This window comes from Toxoplasma gondii, chromosome V (assembly GCF_000006565.2).
Source record: "Toxoplasma gondii ME49 chromosome V, whole genome shotgun sequence".
In the NCBI taxonomy this organism is placed as follows: domain Eukaryota; phylum Apicomplexa; class Conoidasida; order Eucoccidiorida; family Sarcocystidae; genus Toxoplasma; species Toxoplasma gondii.
Window position 1 is genome coordinate 2,229,538 of NC_031472.1, and position 15,685 is coordinate 2,245,222.

The 15,685-nt window shown below is 55.7% G+C and overlaps 2 protein-coding genes across 2 annotated transcripts; one reads left to right on the top strand and one right to left on the bottom strand.

Moving 5' to 3' along the window:
- Positions 1-1,532: 1,532 nt before the first annotated feature.
- Positions 1,533-3,008, top strand: TGME49_285790 (hypothetical protein). Its single transcript, XM_002369176.2, has 3 exons — positions 1,533-1,753; positions 2,173-2,335; positions 2,553-3,008. Exons 1-3 carry the CDS (start codon positions 1,622-1,624, stop codon positions 2,852-2,854), a joined length of 597 nt encoding a protein of 198 aa, XP_002369217.1. The 5' UTR covers positions 1,533-1,621; the 3' UTR covers positions 2,855-3,008.
- Positions 3,009-4,442: 1,434 nt separating this feature from the next.
- TGME49_285780 (hypothetical protein) lies at positions 4,443-15,560 on the bottom strand (the record flags this gene model as incomplete). Its single annotated transcript, XM_018781958.1, has 6 exons — positions 4,443-4,992; positions 5,541-6,439; positions 6,750-7,328; positions 7,865-11,099; positions 11,686-12,525; positions 13,051-15,560. The coding sequence occupies 6 exons, from the start codon at positions 15,558-15,560 to the stop codon at positions 4,443-4,445; spliced, it is 8,613 nt and encodes a 2,870-aa protein (XP_018637808.1).
- Positions 15,561-15,685: the final 125 nt, after the last annotated feature.

Sequence of the window (15,685 nt, forward strand, 5' to 3'; positions counted from 1 at the left end):
GCTAAACAGAATAAAAGAGCTGCCAAAAAAGGTCAACTCATTTGTCATCTCAAGTTGTGAGCTAGCGCCTGCCCTTTGCACATGTCCATTCTAGTCTCACCTCGGTGCGACTGAGACGCGGCTGGTGTGGCAGAGAGAACAGAATAAATGCGTGGTGTGCACATCACACCGTCCGGAGGTCAACAGCTGTTTCTTCGCAGTGGTCTTGATGCCAGGCAGCTAGAAGGGGCAATTTTCAAGATGTTGAGCAGGTTCGATTCCGGCGTGGCTAAGACAGAGAGAACAGCAGACTGTCGGGAACCTTTTTGCTTAACAGGAGCTCGTCGCATGCCGTTTTAATACTTGCCTCCATCGCTTTTAGCGCCTGTTGGCCACACCAAGATAGCAGACGCGATCCGCAGGACACCAATTCCGTTATCAAGTCTCTAGAAAGGCGACGCGTTAGGGACGTGCAGCGTGTCGGTCCTGCTCACGTTACTACCGGAACAGCAGCTACAGCGATATGAAGCTGAAAAAACTGTCGAGGACCTGAATAATCTATTTGCCTCTATTCTTCGAAATCTTTTTCCGCTGAGTCAAGGGATGTCAGGACCTCTGCATGTCTTGCGAGTGTTTACTTGTGTCACCATCTCCGTGTAATGTCCTGTTTTCTGACGGTTACGGTTAAGCGCAGGGATAGGGAGGCAGGTGTGCCTTAAGGAATCGGCCTTCAAAAAAACTACTAGACACGAACGAGCAAGGAGCGATGTACTTTGGAGACCTGCTAGCGTCCAGACTGAAGTCATTCTCGACACTCACGCCCAGAGGTGCAACGCAAGAAAAGCGCCATAGGGTTTTTCTGAAATGTCTTCTGTGCAAAAATCAATTTAGACGCGAATTCGCTTGCGATATCGATTGACGTGAAGTGATGATGCTTCGTTCAGCTAACAACCGACTCAAAGGTCAAGAAGAACTTCTACTTCCTGGCTGCCCTACGTATGTATTCAAAGTCGGACGGAGAAACCGTCTGCCGCCGCAGCGAATCATGTTGGCACCACAGACCGCACAGATTGAATCCATTGAATCAGGTGGACTCATTTCACAGCAAACAACAGACAGATGCAGTTTCCCTTTCGGATGGTGGCTGTTCGCACTATGACAGCACGACGCGCTCGCAAGGGAAATCAAAGAGCAGGTTTGAGTCTGGCAAACGAGTGTCACGAACGGACCGTCACTGGATTTGTTTATCTTCATGCCTAGTAAAGTACACCTGTCATGCTACACAAATGCTGCGCGCATCCAGATCTTCTTGTGCGCCTGTGGCTAGAAGTAAAGAGTCTTTCTGAAACGACACTCACGTTCCGCAGTGTTTAACAATTACTCTTACGTGCAGAGGGAAAGAAACGGAAATTTGACCCGCAGCCGCACGTGGTTGAATCAGTCGCAACATAATACAGTTAGGAACATGAAGGTCTCTCAACACTACGAGCGGGGCAACGGCCTCGTACAAGGCAAGGCTAGCGACTACAGGTTTTCAGCGAGGGCTACGGTTAGTCACAATTTTCCTTTTGATCGTTTTTCGTTTGATCGGTTGATGTGAGATTCGATTTCCCTAATCGCACTTCTGCTGAGTTGCAAAGCAATGGCTGAAACACCGCTGCCGAGTTCTGATGTCACTGCTGAAAATGCACCAGAATCGGTTCCGCCAGGTAGCACTGCCGACAGCGGCGTTTCCCCCGATGCTACGATTCAGGCTGCAGCCTCTGGCGAACCAGTAAGTCAAAAGGTCCGCTCAAAGATCCTGCGTACTCTTACCGAGAAGTAGACGCTCGGGAACTGAACTTTTGGTCCCATCTTTGATGTCTCTGTTCACTGGATCCAAGTTCGATTGTGTTTTTCATCACCGCCATGTTTCCCGAAAGCAGGCATAGTGATGTTCAGCCTACATTTGTAAGCCAACCGGTTAGGTGGCTCGACTATGTCTCTCGAAGTTGATTACGTTTCAAACACAGGGTGCTTGCTTGTTGAAGTACTCTTTGTCGGAGTTGTTCACGATTGGGGCAGACTATACCGTCGAAACCTCTTTCGTTTAGGCACAGTGCGTATGCTTTCCCAAACAGAACGCATTACACGGTAGAGTTTTGCGTTTTACAATAATTTCAAGGTGTTTCTTTCTGTTTCCCTCTTTTTCAGGCCCATAATGTCGGTTCAGCAGCACTGATTGAGCCTGGCAACCCTAGCAACTCTTCGCTCCGCTGGACCCTACGGGGAGTTCTGTTAAAGGTCATTTTCTGCATCTGTCTGGCAGCTCTCTTTGGGCTAATCTTCTCGGGTATCATCTTCATCTTCGACCTTCGTAAGCTTGTAGGGGGAGCGTCCGATGAGTCTCAGTTACATCTGACTATGCCACCGTGTGATGCGTACTTTGTACTGCCGTTCAATCGATTCGTGAACTGGGGTAGCTACTGCTCGTTGAAGGTCGATCTCGTGCAGCCTCTGAGCTTCCAGCTTGCCAACATGTTCCTCTTGTAAGCGTTGTCCATCCCGCGTGTACTGTTTTTCCTGCCTGTCAGCTCAAAAAGATTCGAATGAAAGACGCCACCCGCTCTCCCATTTCGCTTTGCCGGCAGCGCCACCGCAGAGGCCAGAATCGGTTGCCTTCCTGCAGCCAGTTTACGCCGTTGACGACACGCTCCCCACTGTTACGATTTTCTTGGCACCGAACGCTTTCGATCCCATGGAGACACTGACGGACGATCCGGCGGACATGCTAAAGAAACCATCGAACAACGATTGGTTGGTGCCTCAGGCTCCAGCGTCAACAGGTGCCATTCGTCCAGCGATACCCCGCGACTCTGGTGACGAAAGGGTGTAATTCTGGTGACTTGAAGCCCTGTACGATTCTGACGGCAAATTTGACGCGATGGGAACTCGCGCTATTTCGTTAGATGGTGAGTTTTCGTGGTGGTGAACTGTGTTAGGATTGCACTTTTTCTACCCGAAAAAACAGTGGCGTGTCGAGTGGGTTGGCGCAACAACTTGCTCAAGAAACATCGTGCGTAAATTCAGTTTGACGCTCTTTCGTTACCGACAAATGGTAGTCCTTCTTACCTGTCACACCCCGCACATGCCGCTTCTTCCAAGCGTATGTGTGAAAGATCTTGAAGATCTGAACAAGTAGTTCAACTCGCGGTATATACGCCCCAGAAAACGCTGATAAACAGTCCTGTCTCAGAGACTGACAAGCCACTCGGGGCCTAACGCCGACGTGATCCCGGCGAAGGGCAGTGCTCATCATGCAGGGGAATTCCGGACACGTTCGCGACAGAACTTTTTAGTTGAAGCAACCGTGGTATGTTCACTTTTCAACCCGGCAGCTCTGCGTTTCGTCCTGGAAACTCGGTTCGCCTTTGACGAGACGTCTGTCAATTCACAGACACACACCAGGAGATACGGCGCCACTGCTTTAGTGTGCAATCTCTTCCTTCTCTCGAGACCGGTCTTCGTGTTTGCATGGAAGCTGAAGACATCAGCAAAATGATGAGTCACTGGAGGACTCGAAACGAGTGCTTCTTGTAAACGCGCGCGTCCTTGCGGCATAGGATCGCGGTGGTCTCTACCAGAGTGACGGAAGTCACACTCTTCCTAAACGCACATGCCGCTGCTTGATCGTCAGTAAACGTGGAGTGGTGTTATGAACCAGTTGACTAGTATCCGATTATTTATGGGGAGAGGTCCAACAAACCAGCTGCCATTCGCTAAAATACTAATCCAGTTGAATACAATAGATTTTCGCCTCGAGGGCACCTGTAAGGCGCGACTCAAAAGACACCGGACTTGTGCGGCTTCATGGCAAATCTCGAAAATTCGAACGAACTCGATAAAGTCCTCTAGTTTGGCGGAGTGAGGCAAAAATCCCAGTGACTGACGAAGTCAGTCAAGAAAGGTCCCGAAAGACAGCCGGTGATGAAGCGCGGAAGCACGGAGATACTTCTGAGCACTAAACAGGACTAAGTAAACCGTGCAGCATTGTGCGAGTGGAAACGCCTTAATTCAAAAGATGCTTCTGCTGGGTGACAAGAGTCCACGAATCAAATACAGGAAATGACTGTTCAGCCCCGACTGTTTCTCTTAGAGACAAATCTGTCCCCACAATGAAAGCACGACCTCGTCTCTCTGACAGCAGCCGCCCTGAGTAGTGGAAACTCATAAACGCACCAAACGGAAGCCTCTGAAGAGCGATGTCTACACACCCGAATCCAGAAGCCGGCGAGAAAGCCGTACGCCGCCAAAACTCTTTCTGACACTCTTGAGAACTTCATTTGCCATGGGCGGTGACCCCTAACCTCCCCCGCGTCGCCACGGCCCCCCCCCCCTCGCCCCCCCCACACACATCCTTCCTGCACGCGCTTTTCGTTTAAGTCGACAAGAAACAGACGAAAAATGCCATGTCTCTTCGTGTGTTAAACCTCTCGCAGTCTTCTCTCCATATTTGCACCAGCCGCCTTTAACGCGGCTTGCCTCGAGTAGAAGTGGTTGAAGTCGAGACGCAGAGCGAGGGCGTCGAGCAACTGCAGAGGCTCCAGCTTCTGTAGCGCAGCCATGAGTCCGTCGCATGCAGTTTGGAACAGGTTCTCGATTTTTAAGAGCTGCTTAGCTGCCACGAGACCTGCGGCGACACCTGCACGCTCGATTCCTCGTTTCGCCGCCAGAATCGCTTCTTCTTCTCGCTGGAACGTCTGATACATGTTGCCGTTCTCCGTCTTGTCAAAGGAGGCGAACGAGGCCCGGACAACGCTTGTCTCCTCTGCTGACACACCACGAATCGCACTCTGCATCTGACAGCGGCGGCGACACAAATCGCTCCATTTCTTCCTCTGCGGGGCCAGCAGGTCTCTCAGATGTCTCTCGTCTCTTTCGAGCTGCTCCTGCAGACCCCGTAGAGTCCACGACGCCCGAAGAACGTCCATCACGTGATGGTGCAGCGGGGCGAGGCGCGGAGACAGGAGACACCTGAGCAAGACAGAGAAACAAGAACACTAACCATTGTACAAAGCGGTCTGTACTCCGTGTAAAGGGAGCCAGAATGCGTCACAAAAAAAAACGAATCGAAAGACAGAGCAGGTGGGACACCCGAAGCCCAGTGGTTACATACACGCGTACGCATGGACCGAGTCAAACACTACGCGATCTGCACTACATGCAGGCATCCACACATACAAAAACATACAAATATGTGCATATATATGTATATATATGTATATGTATATATATATATATATATGTATATATTTGCACGGCCACGTAAGGTGATTCGGGGGGAGACTAAGATGAAGACATGGAAAAGCGTTTGCATCGGTCATCGATGACTCGTGTTTTTGCGTAGTCTTCGTTTCTAATCTGGAAACGACAGGAGCAACACACGCTGTGTGCACCACTGTGAACCGCAGTAGTGTATCCAAATGACAAAGGCACCCCTGAACGTTCTGGCAAAGCTTGGTGGACAGTGCCGATCCTCGTCTCGTTGACAGAAATCCCCGAAGGGGAAAGGGTCTGCGAACCTGGTGTGGATGGACGAAACGGTTTTTCGGTGGGCGGCGAAAAGCTCAAACGCATCAGCTTCTTTCGCTCGACTCTCTGACGCTGACGTCCGCCCTGCGACGTCGTCCTGAACCTCTGGCCTCTCGGGTGTCTCGTCCCCACTGGCTTCCCCGACTCTCCGACGCTGGGGTGTACGTACACCCGGCGCCATCGCTGGGGTACGCGCCTTGGAGGGTCGAGGCGCGTTTTCTCTTCCTTCTTCGGAGTTGAGAACGACGGCATTCCACTGACGTTGGCGCAGAGTCGCATTCGAGGCCTCAGTGGCCGGCGGCACTGACTGCGGCGACGCGCCTCGCGAGATTCCTTCCGAGGGGCGCCGTACCCGCGGCGGGCCGAGAGCCGCCTCGACTGTGCGCTGCACGTACCTCGTGAGAGCGGTCCACTCCGCCTGCAACGCGTCAGTGATGACGTAGCCGTGGAGGGCGTCTGTGACGAATTTCACTTTGACGGACAACAGCCACATGCGCGCGTACAGACCAGGAGGCAGAAGAAAGCCGTCGTCTCTCCAGCTGTCTGCAGAGGCGTCCTTGGCATCTCGGGACTCCCCCCGAAGCCCGGCTGACGCGTGGACATGCGACTCAGGGATAGGACTCGAGTGCACACCTCTTTCGTCGCTTTCTCCTCCGTCTCTCGACGCGCTGTTTCTCCTCGACTCCACGCCTCGCGGAGACACAGAGAAACCGAACCGCTCCTCGCCGTCTCGGAGAAAGACACGCGGCCGAAGCCGCCCTCGGCCTCTGCGTGCATCTGCGACTCGGTGCAGACGACTCAGCTGGAGCCAGACGTGGTGGATGCAGTGGAGCGAGAAGCTCAGCAGCGTGAGAAACTGGAAGATCCGGTTGTACATACACCCCGTGTCCTGTTCACAGAGAGACGGGAGGAGCGGAGATACGCGTAAAGGACAAGGAGAGATCCTCTGCAGAGAAGCGAATGGGGAGAAGCCAAGCATCCCGCGCATGCGTTCGAGTGGGAAGGACACACGCTGCACAGAAGTCATGACTTGTCACGACAGCTACAAGGAGTCTTCCGTTCTGTCGCGCGTATCGGAGAACAACAAGACGCACTACAAAGTGGACGTGACGCTACCTTTCAGCTCTGTACGCTCCTACACGTTTTGCCAAGGCTCTTCATCGCATCTGGTTTCAGCGTTTCTTTCCTCGCGGCCTCACCGCATCGAAGAAGAGCGTGAGTGGAAATGGTGCATGCAGAACGACCTCGACGTCCTTCAGAAGATCCTCCACGTTTCGTCCTCGGACCGCTTTCTCTCGGTTTCCCGAGGCGTCTGGACCGACATCCGCCCCCCCTGCTGCCGGCCTGCCTTCTGAGAGCCGAAACTCCACAGTCATTTTCGAGCGAAAACCGAGGCCTGCGTCGCTTGTCCCACTCCAGTCTCTGCTGCGTCCGTGGAGGCTAGAAGAAACTTCAAAAGGCGTCGCAGAGAGTCCAGACACAACGCCTCCGTCGGCCGAACAACGTCCAGACGCGGAGGAGCGGATGGGCCCCAGCGCCGAAGCAAACAGCGCGTTGATGCGTTCCGTGTACCGGGGAACGTGGATCGCTAGCGAACTCCCCATATGCCCGGTGTACGCATGCCGGGACTGCCGCCACCCGGGATCCGACGCGCTGCCTCCCGCAGCGGCTGCAGCGGAGAACGCGCCCTGCAACTTCTCCTTCTCCTTTTTCTGCAGCTCCGCGATGAGAGCGACTGCGAACTGTCCCATGGAGTCCGAAGCCCCGAACAGAATAAACTGAACATTCAAAACGAGGAACGAGACAGGACAAGAAAAAAGACGGAATGCAGATATGGCACCAGATTCAGGATTGCCTCTCTTCGCCCCGAGACACGGACGCAGAGATCTCCTGAAATAATGAGCAGGGCCATACCGAGGACAACCCACAGGTATTCTCTGCATGCAGTACTGTGAATAGCTACGGACTATCAAACATGCTCATTTCCTGAGTTGACTGCGGTTTAATGCAATGGAGAGACAACGGAGTGGTTGCCTGCATCTCGCATGCAGTTAGACGGATCCACGTTCGGTAATTTTACCGCGACTGGCACACAACACCAGATTCGATACCAGCATGTAAGACACGCATGAAAGAGGAGATCTGCAAACAACACACATAAAGACATTCATGTAATCACGCATGCAGATTTTTGAAAGCAGACATGCCCAGTGTCCTGCAGCAACTTGTGTCTCAACTTCGCGTCACGTAGTTCTTCCCTTCCTCGTCGTTTTTTCATGTTTTCAAGAACGAACTGCTCCCCCTCCGCTCCTACTTTTTTCACGGTGTCTAGCGCCCCGAGGAGATCGCAATGCTGTCGCCCCATGAAGGCGAGGAACGCGCGATTCGCAATTGCATGCTGTGTGGCGACGGCTTGGCCTATACAGATCCATATGCTTCGATTCAAGTTTCCTTGTTCTCCTCTTCTCTCCATCTCTGTCTGCCAATGTCCTGCCTCCCGAAGTCCTCTTCCCGCGTCTTCATATCTCCCCTCTTCGAGTTCCTCGTCTTGGAATCTCTCCTGGGAACTCTCTTGAGGTATCTCTTCGTTGCTCGACACACTGTCTCCGGCTCTGGGGCTCGAGGCCGCAGTCGTCGTCCAGGCACTCGTCGTCCCCTGATTCGCTTCGGAGACAGCAGGACGACACCGCGTTTCTGTCTTAGGATCCTCGCGAGTCTCGTCGCGTGTGACATCCGAGTTTTCTTCCTCTGCTCTCTCCTCTTCTGTTGTTCTCGCTTCTTGGGGTGTCGACATGGGCGCTGGTGAGGACCTCGGGTGTCTGGGACTCACACCTGGACGCGTCATCAGCGTCTCAGGTTCTGCTGTGGTGTCGCTGTTTCTTCGCTGGCAGTTGCCTAGCGGCTCGTCGTTTCGCGCCGCTTCTCTAGACGAGGAAGCAGAAGGAAGAGCAGCAGAGGAAGAGGCAGGGCGTGGAGACGAAGTGACAGACGGGGAAGACGGAAGACGAGTTCCACGTTCGTTTTCCTTCACCTCGATCTCCGGATCTTTCAACAGGTCCCCGACAACGCAGCGGCCGCCAGATGGCTGCGAAGCTTCTCCCTCTTCCCTAGTGTCACCTGCGTCCCCCCGGCTTCTCTTCCGCTCGCGTCGCCTCTCGAGAGTCTGCTCGACACTGGCGAGCGCCGCGGCAGCTGTCTGTACAGCGTGTTCTGCATGCGCGAGGCCTGCAGAGAGTTTCCGCGATTCGAGGTGCGTTTTTGCGGCTCTTCGACCCACGAGCCACTGAGTATTCTGAGCTTTGAGCCCCTCCCCGGCCTGCGGGAGAGAAGAGAGCGACATTCGCAGGTCTCTGTGCAGCTGCTGCAATCGCTTCACCTGCTCCTCGAGTTGCTCGTACTCGCGGCGCTGGTCGCGCAGCTGTCGCTCGAGCTCTGCCTGCACGCGTTCCTCTCTCGCACTCGAGTGAGAATCTTTTCTCCTTCCGCAGTCCTCTTCTTCCTCTTTCTCGCGGTCCCGCTGCGCCGCCGCCTGCGCCTGTCGCTGTTCGTCGAGGAGCTGCTTCTGCTCCTCCCTCTGCTTCCTGAGCACCTCGTTCCAGACTTCGGCGAGGGATGGACAGGAGGTTTTCTGAGACGCCAGAGCAGCGGCGACCAACACCATTTCTCGGGATACTCGCGCTCGCTGCAGCTGCAGCAGCTGCGTCTGATGGCTCAGGCGAATCCGCTGGTGCAGCGCGGCGCGGTCGAGACGGCGCGCCTCCTCGCTGGCCAGGTCCGCCAGATGGACTTGCAGCTGGCGGTCCTCCACGAGCCGGGCAACGCGGGCGAGGCCGCGCGCATGCAGGTCGCGGAACTTTCGCTCCACGCGCAAGAGGTCTCGCAAAAAAACGGAGAATTCGAGGACGCCGGCGCGGGTGGTACGCAGGCTGGTTGGAAGTTGTCTGTCTTCCTCGTCGTGGACAAACGAAGGCAACCACGAGTAGGGACTCGGCGCAGCCAGGAGCGAGGTGAAGGCGAAAGGCTGTGAAGAGAAGAACGAGGGAGAAGAGCCGCGTCGTGCATCGAGCGCGCGTGAAAAGGCCTCCAGAGTCAAGCTCGGCGCCGAGACAGCGAGCTCACAAGTTCGAGCATTCGCGTCTCCCTTCTGCAAGGCTCCTCTCACAATCGCTCCAGCGGCAGAGCGCGAAGCAGGCGCAAGTGCGCCTGCGAGGAAAGAGGAGAAAGTGGAGGGACGAGAGGAAGCCGCAGAGGGGAGAGAAGCAGCGGAAGCCAGGCTCGCCGCTCGGAAAGCCTCGGGCGACGCGTGGAGGAGAATCAGGAGCAGAAGGCCGGAGTTATGGATCTCCTGCTGTACAGAGAGCAGAAACGAGGGAAGGACGAAGGTCGCCTGCGAAGCCTCTCCAACGACATGCGCGGCAGTATCCGCCCACCTTGGCTGCGCAGGTTCTTCAGAGAAAAGAGAGGAAACGCATGCGCAATTGAATTCACCGTCCCTAGGGGGCAGAGCTCCACCGCAGAAGTCTCCAGGACCTGAGGAACGGAAGATCCGGCTGGACATACACTCGAGAGCGGGGGACGAGACTGTCGACAGCGCGCCCGGCGACGCGCGGAGGAACTCATCAGCGGGGTCGGACATGTTTGCTTTGAAGACCCAGTTTTCGAGAAAGTTGAGCAACGGAGACACGCAGTGAAGAAGCAGATGCACAGCGAGAGTCCAGCACAGAGAGGACGAGCCGCTCTTTTCAGTTGCTCTGCAGAACCGGCCGTTCGTCCGCAGCTGACTGTTGGAAAACAGAAGACTCTCTAGAGAAAGGAAGCCGCGAGGCTGCGGTGTATAAACAGCTTCAGACTGCACAGAACTCGCGAAAAAGAAAATCCGGTCCAGCAGACTTGACCCCCGCGGAAACGACCACCAGGTGTCTGTACACCTCTGCAGCAGACGGCTGCGCGTCGATGCATCTCTCCTCTGCTGGCTCTTTTCTGTCAGTTGAGAACCGAGCGACGCTGTTCCTGTGTTTCGCTCTTCTCGCGACAAATTTTCAAATCGCTCTCGAGGCCTGTGTCTCTCTCGGCTGCTGGCTTCGCGCGGAAAATCCAGGCGGCAGATTCGAGCTAGAAAAGCAATTCGCGTCTTCCACTCTCGAAGTCGGGGCAGGAGACCGAGCGGCGAAGAAACAAAGGAAAAAGCAGCGCAGGACGAGGAAAGTTCACCCAGAGAGGAGGCGCGGTACGTCGCACAGGCGGCCGACGGACTGGCGCCCGGACTCAGGTGTGCATACACCTCGCCTGAGAGCAGAAACGCATCGAAATCAGACAGAACGGTCTCCACGGCCGTCACGAACGCTCCGACTGTCAAGCCGAAACCTCTAGGAACCGCCGAAGATAGCGGAGAACTAGAGGCGAAAGCATCGACTCTAGATTTGCCTTCCGATTTCTCTGTCTGAGGCGAAGACGCGAAACACTGGGCTTGTCCCTCGCCGGGAGACAGGGAACGTGGAGAAGCGAAAAACGCGACGAAGGCTCGTAGGCGGCGAAGCAGACTCGCGAGCCTGCAGGCAGAGCAAGTGGCGGCGGCAAGCACAGAAGGGCCAAACACAAAACATGAAGCGAAGGCAAAGGAAATCTCTCTCCATGTACACCTACGTGAAGGAGAAGTTCGGATTCAACAGACAGCGAACACTTTCAAAGTTCCAGATCAGCAGGAAGAGAAACCCCCACATTGTACTCGTTGCGTTAAACAATTCCGCGCCGAACTGAGAATGGGCGCGTCTCTGCTCTCCACTCCCGCAACCTCCCCCTTCCAGGAGTTACGCAACAAACACTGAGGAAGGGACCGCACAGATATAGACAACGACCTATATATATATATATATATATATATATATAAAAATATAAATATAAGTACACATGCATATGCATATGCGTATGTACATATATATATATATATATATAGAGAGAGAGAGAGAGATGGATAGATAGAAACATACGTCTCCAAAGAAATGAACAGATTAATACGGATAGATGTACACAAGAACTTCACGGGCAAGATGTATACATGCATGCGTCAGCCAGTAGATGGCGAGAGCGCAGACGCGAAGCTTGGTTGCCTCTACTTTTTTCAGAGACTCCACTGACTCTGCAATTTCCTCGAAGACAGGCGTCCATGCGGGATCGGCAATTTTGGAGAGGACATCCATGCTGCCGAGCGCGGCCATCTGCGCCTCCCTCAGTCTTCCCTGCTGCGTTGTACATACAGCCCAGGGCCTCCAGTCTCTGACCTCCCGTTCCGTTGTCCCTCCGCCTGCCTTCTGTCGCGACCAGGAGGCGTAGCGCAAGTCGCAGCATGCCGCGAAGAATGGAATGTTCTCTTCCTCGACACGGGCGGAGAAAGCGAAACCTTCCTGCTGCGCGGTTTCCGTCGCTGTCTCGTCGCTCGCTTCTCTCCCCGCTTCTCCGTCCGAAACGAGTCGCGAGAGAGGCGGCAGGCGAATGCAGGAGAAACTGATCTCTGCCTCTCTCCTCGCCTTCTTGTCTATCAGCGGGGTGGCCGCGCGACATTGCAGCGTCGACGCGCAGCCGAGCGAAGGAAGCGGGGAAGACGAAGAGGCTCCGTTCCCCCGACAGGACGCATCCGACAAGCCGAAGGCAGAAAGAGGACATGCATGCGAGTGTGTCGTCCGGAAGAGCAGAGACTCGCACCCTTGCAGGGCCAAGACGCAGCACTGCAGCCAGAGGGGCGCCGTGGGGAAGGTCGCGCGCCGTGTACGTACACCGGGTGGAGGCGCACGAGCCGCAAAGGGCGTCAGAGGAAGAGGCGAAGTCGAGAGAACAGAGGAGAGAGACAGTCGGCACAAAGCCACTGAAGAAGTCGCAGAAGAGGCCGAGGATGAAGAAGAAGACACAAGAGAAGCGGCAGGACGGACAGGGGGGTCTTTACCACGAACTGAGAGACGCTTTCCGGACAGAAGAGCGAACCTGAAAAACAGGGAGAACAAACGCGAGTCTAGACGGACGCGGTGGAGTAAATCAGCCACCAAGAACGAGGTTGTCTGTGCATCTCATACCTAGACGAAATCGCGTCTCTGTTAATTCGATTCGCGTTACGCAGTTCTGCACCGCGACAGCGAGGCGGCGATGTTAACGGGGAAGTTGAGCACCGAAGATGCGACACAGAGAAGTCAGAGGGTGGCGACAGGAAGGAGGATTTGTCAAACCAAAACTCGGGATGAGTGTGTGAGGTGTCACGACACGCGAAATACGCGAAACCCCCCATTTTTATCAACCCGCCTGGAAATGCCAAACGGTTTCGGAAGTTCGACGCACTGTCACCCTTTTACGAAGCTCCTCTGTCCCCCGATAAACGCGCCTCTCCATGAAAGCACAGATGCGCCACCGCGCCTGCGTGAATTCACCGCCACACGCAATCGTAACTAGAAATGAAAGGGTCTCTTCGTCGAGACTGTCTGAAGCCGCCGACAGAAAGAGGCTGTTCTGTCTCACCTGTTGTCAAGTCCACCGACGGTCATTGCGCCGTACGCTGTCGCCAGAAAGGTACTCATACACTCAGTGGTTCGGCTGTCCATACACCTGAGCATCTGGGCCGTCCAGGCGTCTGCTGGCGCGCCTGCGTCGCCCGCGTTTGCGGCTCTGAGGCTCTCGGCAACGCGCTGGATTCTCGGCTGAAGCAGCCGCATATCCCAGGAAGCAAAGCGTCTGATTTCCAGAAATCCGCGATCATCCACGACAGCCGAAGACGCGTGGAGGCGACCTGTCTCCTGGGATTGTAGCCAACGAATCATCTCCTTCTCCCAGGTTTCGGGCATCGCGAGAGCCGCGCGCGGCGCCCCGCCCCCGTCTCGCGCCGGAGGAGTCTTTCTCTCTCTCTCCAGCGAAACCGCTTCTGTCTCTCTTTTCCAACACAACACACCAGGCTGCACAACAGTTCCCCCGTTTCCATCTGCTTCTTCTTGATTTCGAGCGCCCTGACTTCCACTTGAACTGCTGTCGCCTCTCTCGCCTCTCTCGTCTCTATCTCCCTGGAGTTCTCGCTTCCTGTTTCGGAGCCATGGCGCTTCTATATCTTCTTCTTCGAGGGCGAAAGCCGCGAAAAAGGAGACTCCATTGTCGCGGCGTTGGTTGGTCGGCGCCGGGCCGCCGGGCAGGAGCGACTGAGGCAGAGGAAAGAATCTGGGAGGCTCTCGCGCGAACGCGGAGGGGAACGCGTCCCCGCACAATTCGCCACGGCCCGGCGCAGCCGCTGAGAGTCCCGGAAACGCGGGAGAGGAAGACGAAGGAGAGTCAGAGAAGGCGGAAGACGCAGAAGAGGACGCGGAAGAAGAGACTGGGCGAGGAGACAGCAACGACCGAGAGGAAGAAGGCGCGGGATTGCGTTGAAGTCCAGACAAACTGTCTCCCTCAGCCACAAGTCTGTAGAGACACTCACCTTCACTCAGAGGAGGAAGAAGCGAAGGGGCGAGGCTCCGGCGGTCGAAGCAGCCGCGCCAAGCTCCACCCCACGAGAGCGCGTCTCCGCCAGTTTCGGCTTCTCCGGATCTCTCCGGGATCCGTGAGGAGAGTTCAGGTCGCTTCCCAGAGTCGCACAGAGACAGCTGGCGAAGCGGCGCTGAAAGCGGCTTGCCCACACTCGTCTCCAACCGCCGGCGAGACGCAGAAGCCCCCAAGGGCAAGGCGGCGACCCGCCGGAAAGAAAACTCCGGAGGAGACACAGGGGCGAAGACCGCCCGCAGAGAGGAGACAGAAGAGACTGGGGAGACAGAAGAGGCCGACAGCGGCAAGTCTCTTGGCCACTGAGGGTCAGGGCAGAGGGGGGCACCGAGAGAAGACGCGCCATGTTGGGAGAGACCGGTCTCCTGACTTTGAGAAGCATACGAAACTCGAGAGTGCAAGGAATCGGTCGCCGACTCTTCCTTCGCTCCGAGTGGATCTTCTTCGTGAGACGCCGACTCTTCTGGGCTTGCGCTCTCCACTGTCGACTTCCAGGGCAATTCCTGCTCTGAAACGCAGTCTGCTCTGCCTGCTGCTTCGTTGGCTGTACCTCTGTCTCGCTCCGACTTCTCACCCTCTCCGTCCGCCTCCGCTCCTCGAGTTTTGTCTCCTGCCTCGACCTCTTGAGCAGAGCATGAAGTGTCGGATCTCGGCGCGCTTCCCGACAGCCCCAGGCGCCTTCCTGCAGCGCGAATCTCCTCTCTCAGTTTGAGGGAAATTCCTCGAGAAAGTGAGAGAGACGAAGACGCCTGCGAGCTCGCGCGGGTCCCGGCGAAGGACAGCCGCAGCCGCCGCGCGTCGAGCTGGGGTGTATGTACTCCAGCGGCGGTGAGGACATGCCTGGAGAACTCGGAGGCGCGACAGAGGTCTTCAGCGTTCGTGCTGCGTTCCTCAGAGGTATCTCGGCTGTCGCGCGCGTCGGAGAAGGAAGAGAGCAGAAGAAGGAGATAGACGAGAGCTCCCGAGTTCTTCAGTTTCCTTGCGTCGAAGCCAGCGTCGGCAGAACTCGACAAAGAGAACGAGGGAAGAGCGGAAGAAGTCCGAGACAGAACTACCTCGCAGAGGAGAAGAAGCGCTCGACTGTCGTCCTCTCGGCCATGCCATCGCCACTGGTGACAGAGCTCCAGAACGCGCGAACGGGCAGAAGAAGCAAAAGAAGAAGGGAGAGAAGGAGAGAAAGAAGCGGACGACGGTGGAGCAGGTAGGCGATGGCGTAGAGCTGGAAGGAGCAGGCGTTCCCAGGCGGCGTTTTTCAGACGTTGTTGTGTCTCGCCTCGATGGCTAAAGGCGTCTCTTCCTCCACTGTGTCGTTCCAACAGTTCAGCGAGGAGAGAAATCAAACGAGGAGGTCCCCTGGGTCGAGAGGCGAAGTCAGACAATTCTGCGGAGGAGGAGGAAGTTTCTTCGCTCTCCCGTCTCCTCTCCCGTCTGGGGGGGTCTCGGCGCATCTCGGACGATGCAGAGTCGTTGTCGGCGCGAGACCTTAAAAGCGAAAAGGCAGGCATTCTTAAAAAAGGCTCGCGCCTCTCTCTTCTCAGCAAGGAAGCTGCCGCCCTCCAAGACCTCCAAGACTTGGGAGACGTTGGAGTCTCCTCTGCGTCTCGCCCAGCCTCTCACAGTTCCTGGGCAC

What these genes read in the sequence shown, in the direction of transcription:
- TGME49_285790 (XM_002369176.2), top strand. Translation starts at nt 1,622, where the DNA reads ATGGCTGAAACACCGCTGCCGAGTTCTGATGTCACTGCTGAAAATGCA. An exon ending in CTGCAGCCTCTGGCGAACCA is followed by an intron (nt 1,754 to 2,172) that starts GTAAGTCAAAAG and finishes CCTCTTTTTCAG; the next exon opens with GCCCATAATGTCGGTTCAGC. An exon ending in CATCTTCATCTTCGACCTTC is followed by an intron (nt 2,336 to 2,552) that starts GTAAGCTTGTAG and finishes CCTGCCTGTCAG; the next exon opens with CTCAAAAAGATTCGAATGAA.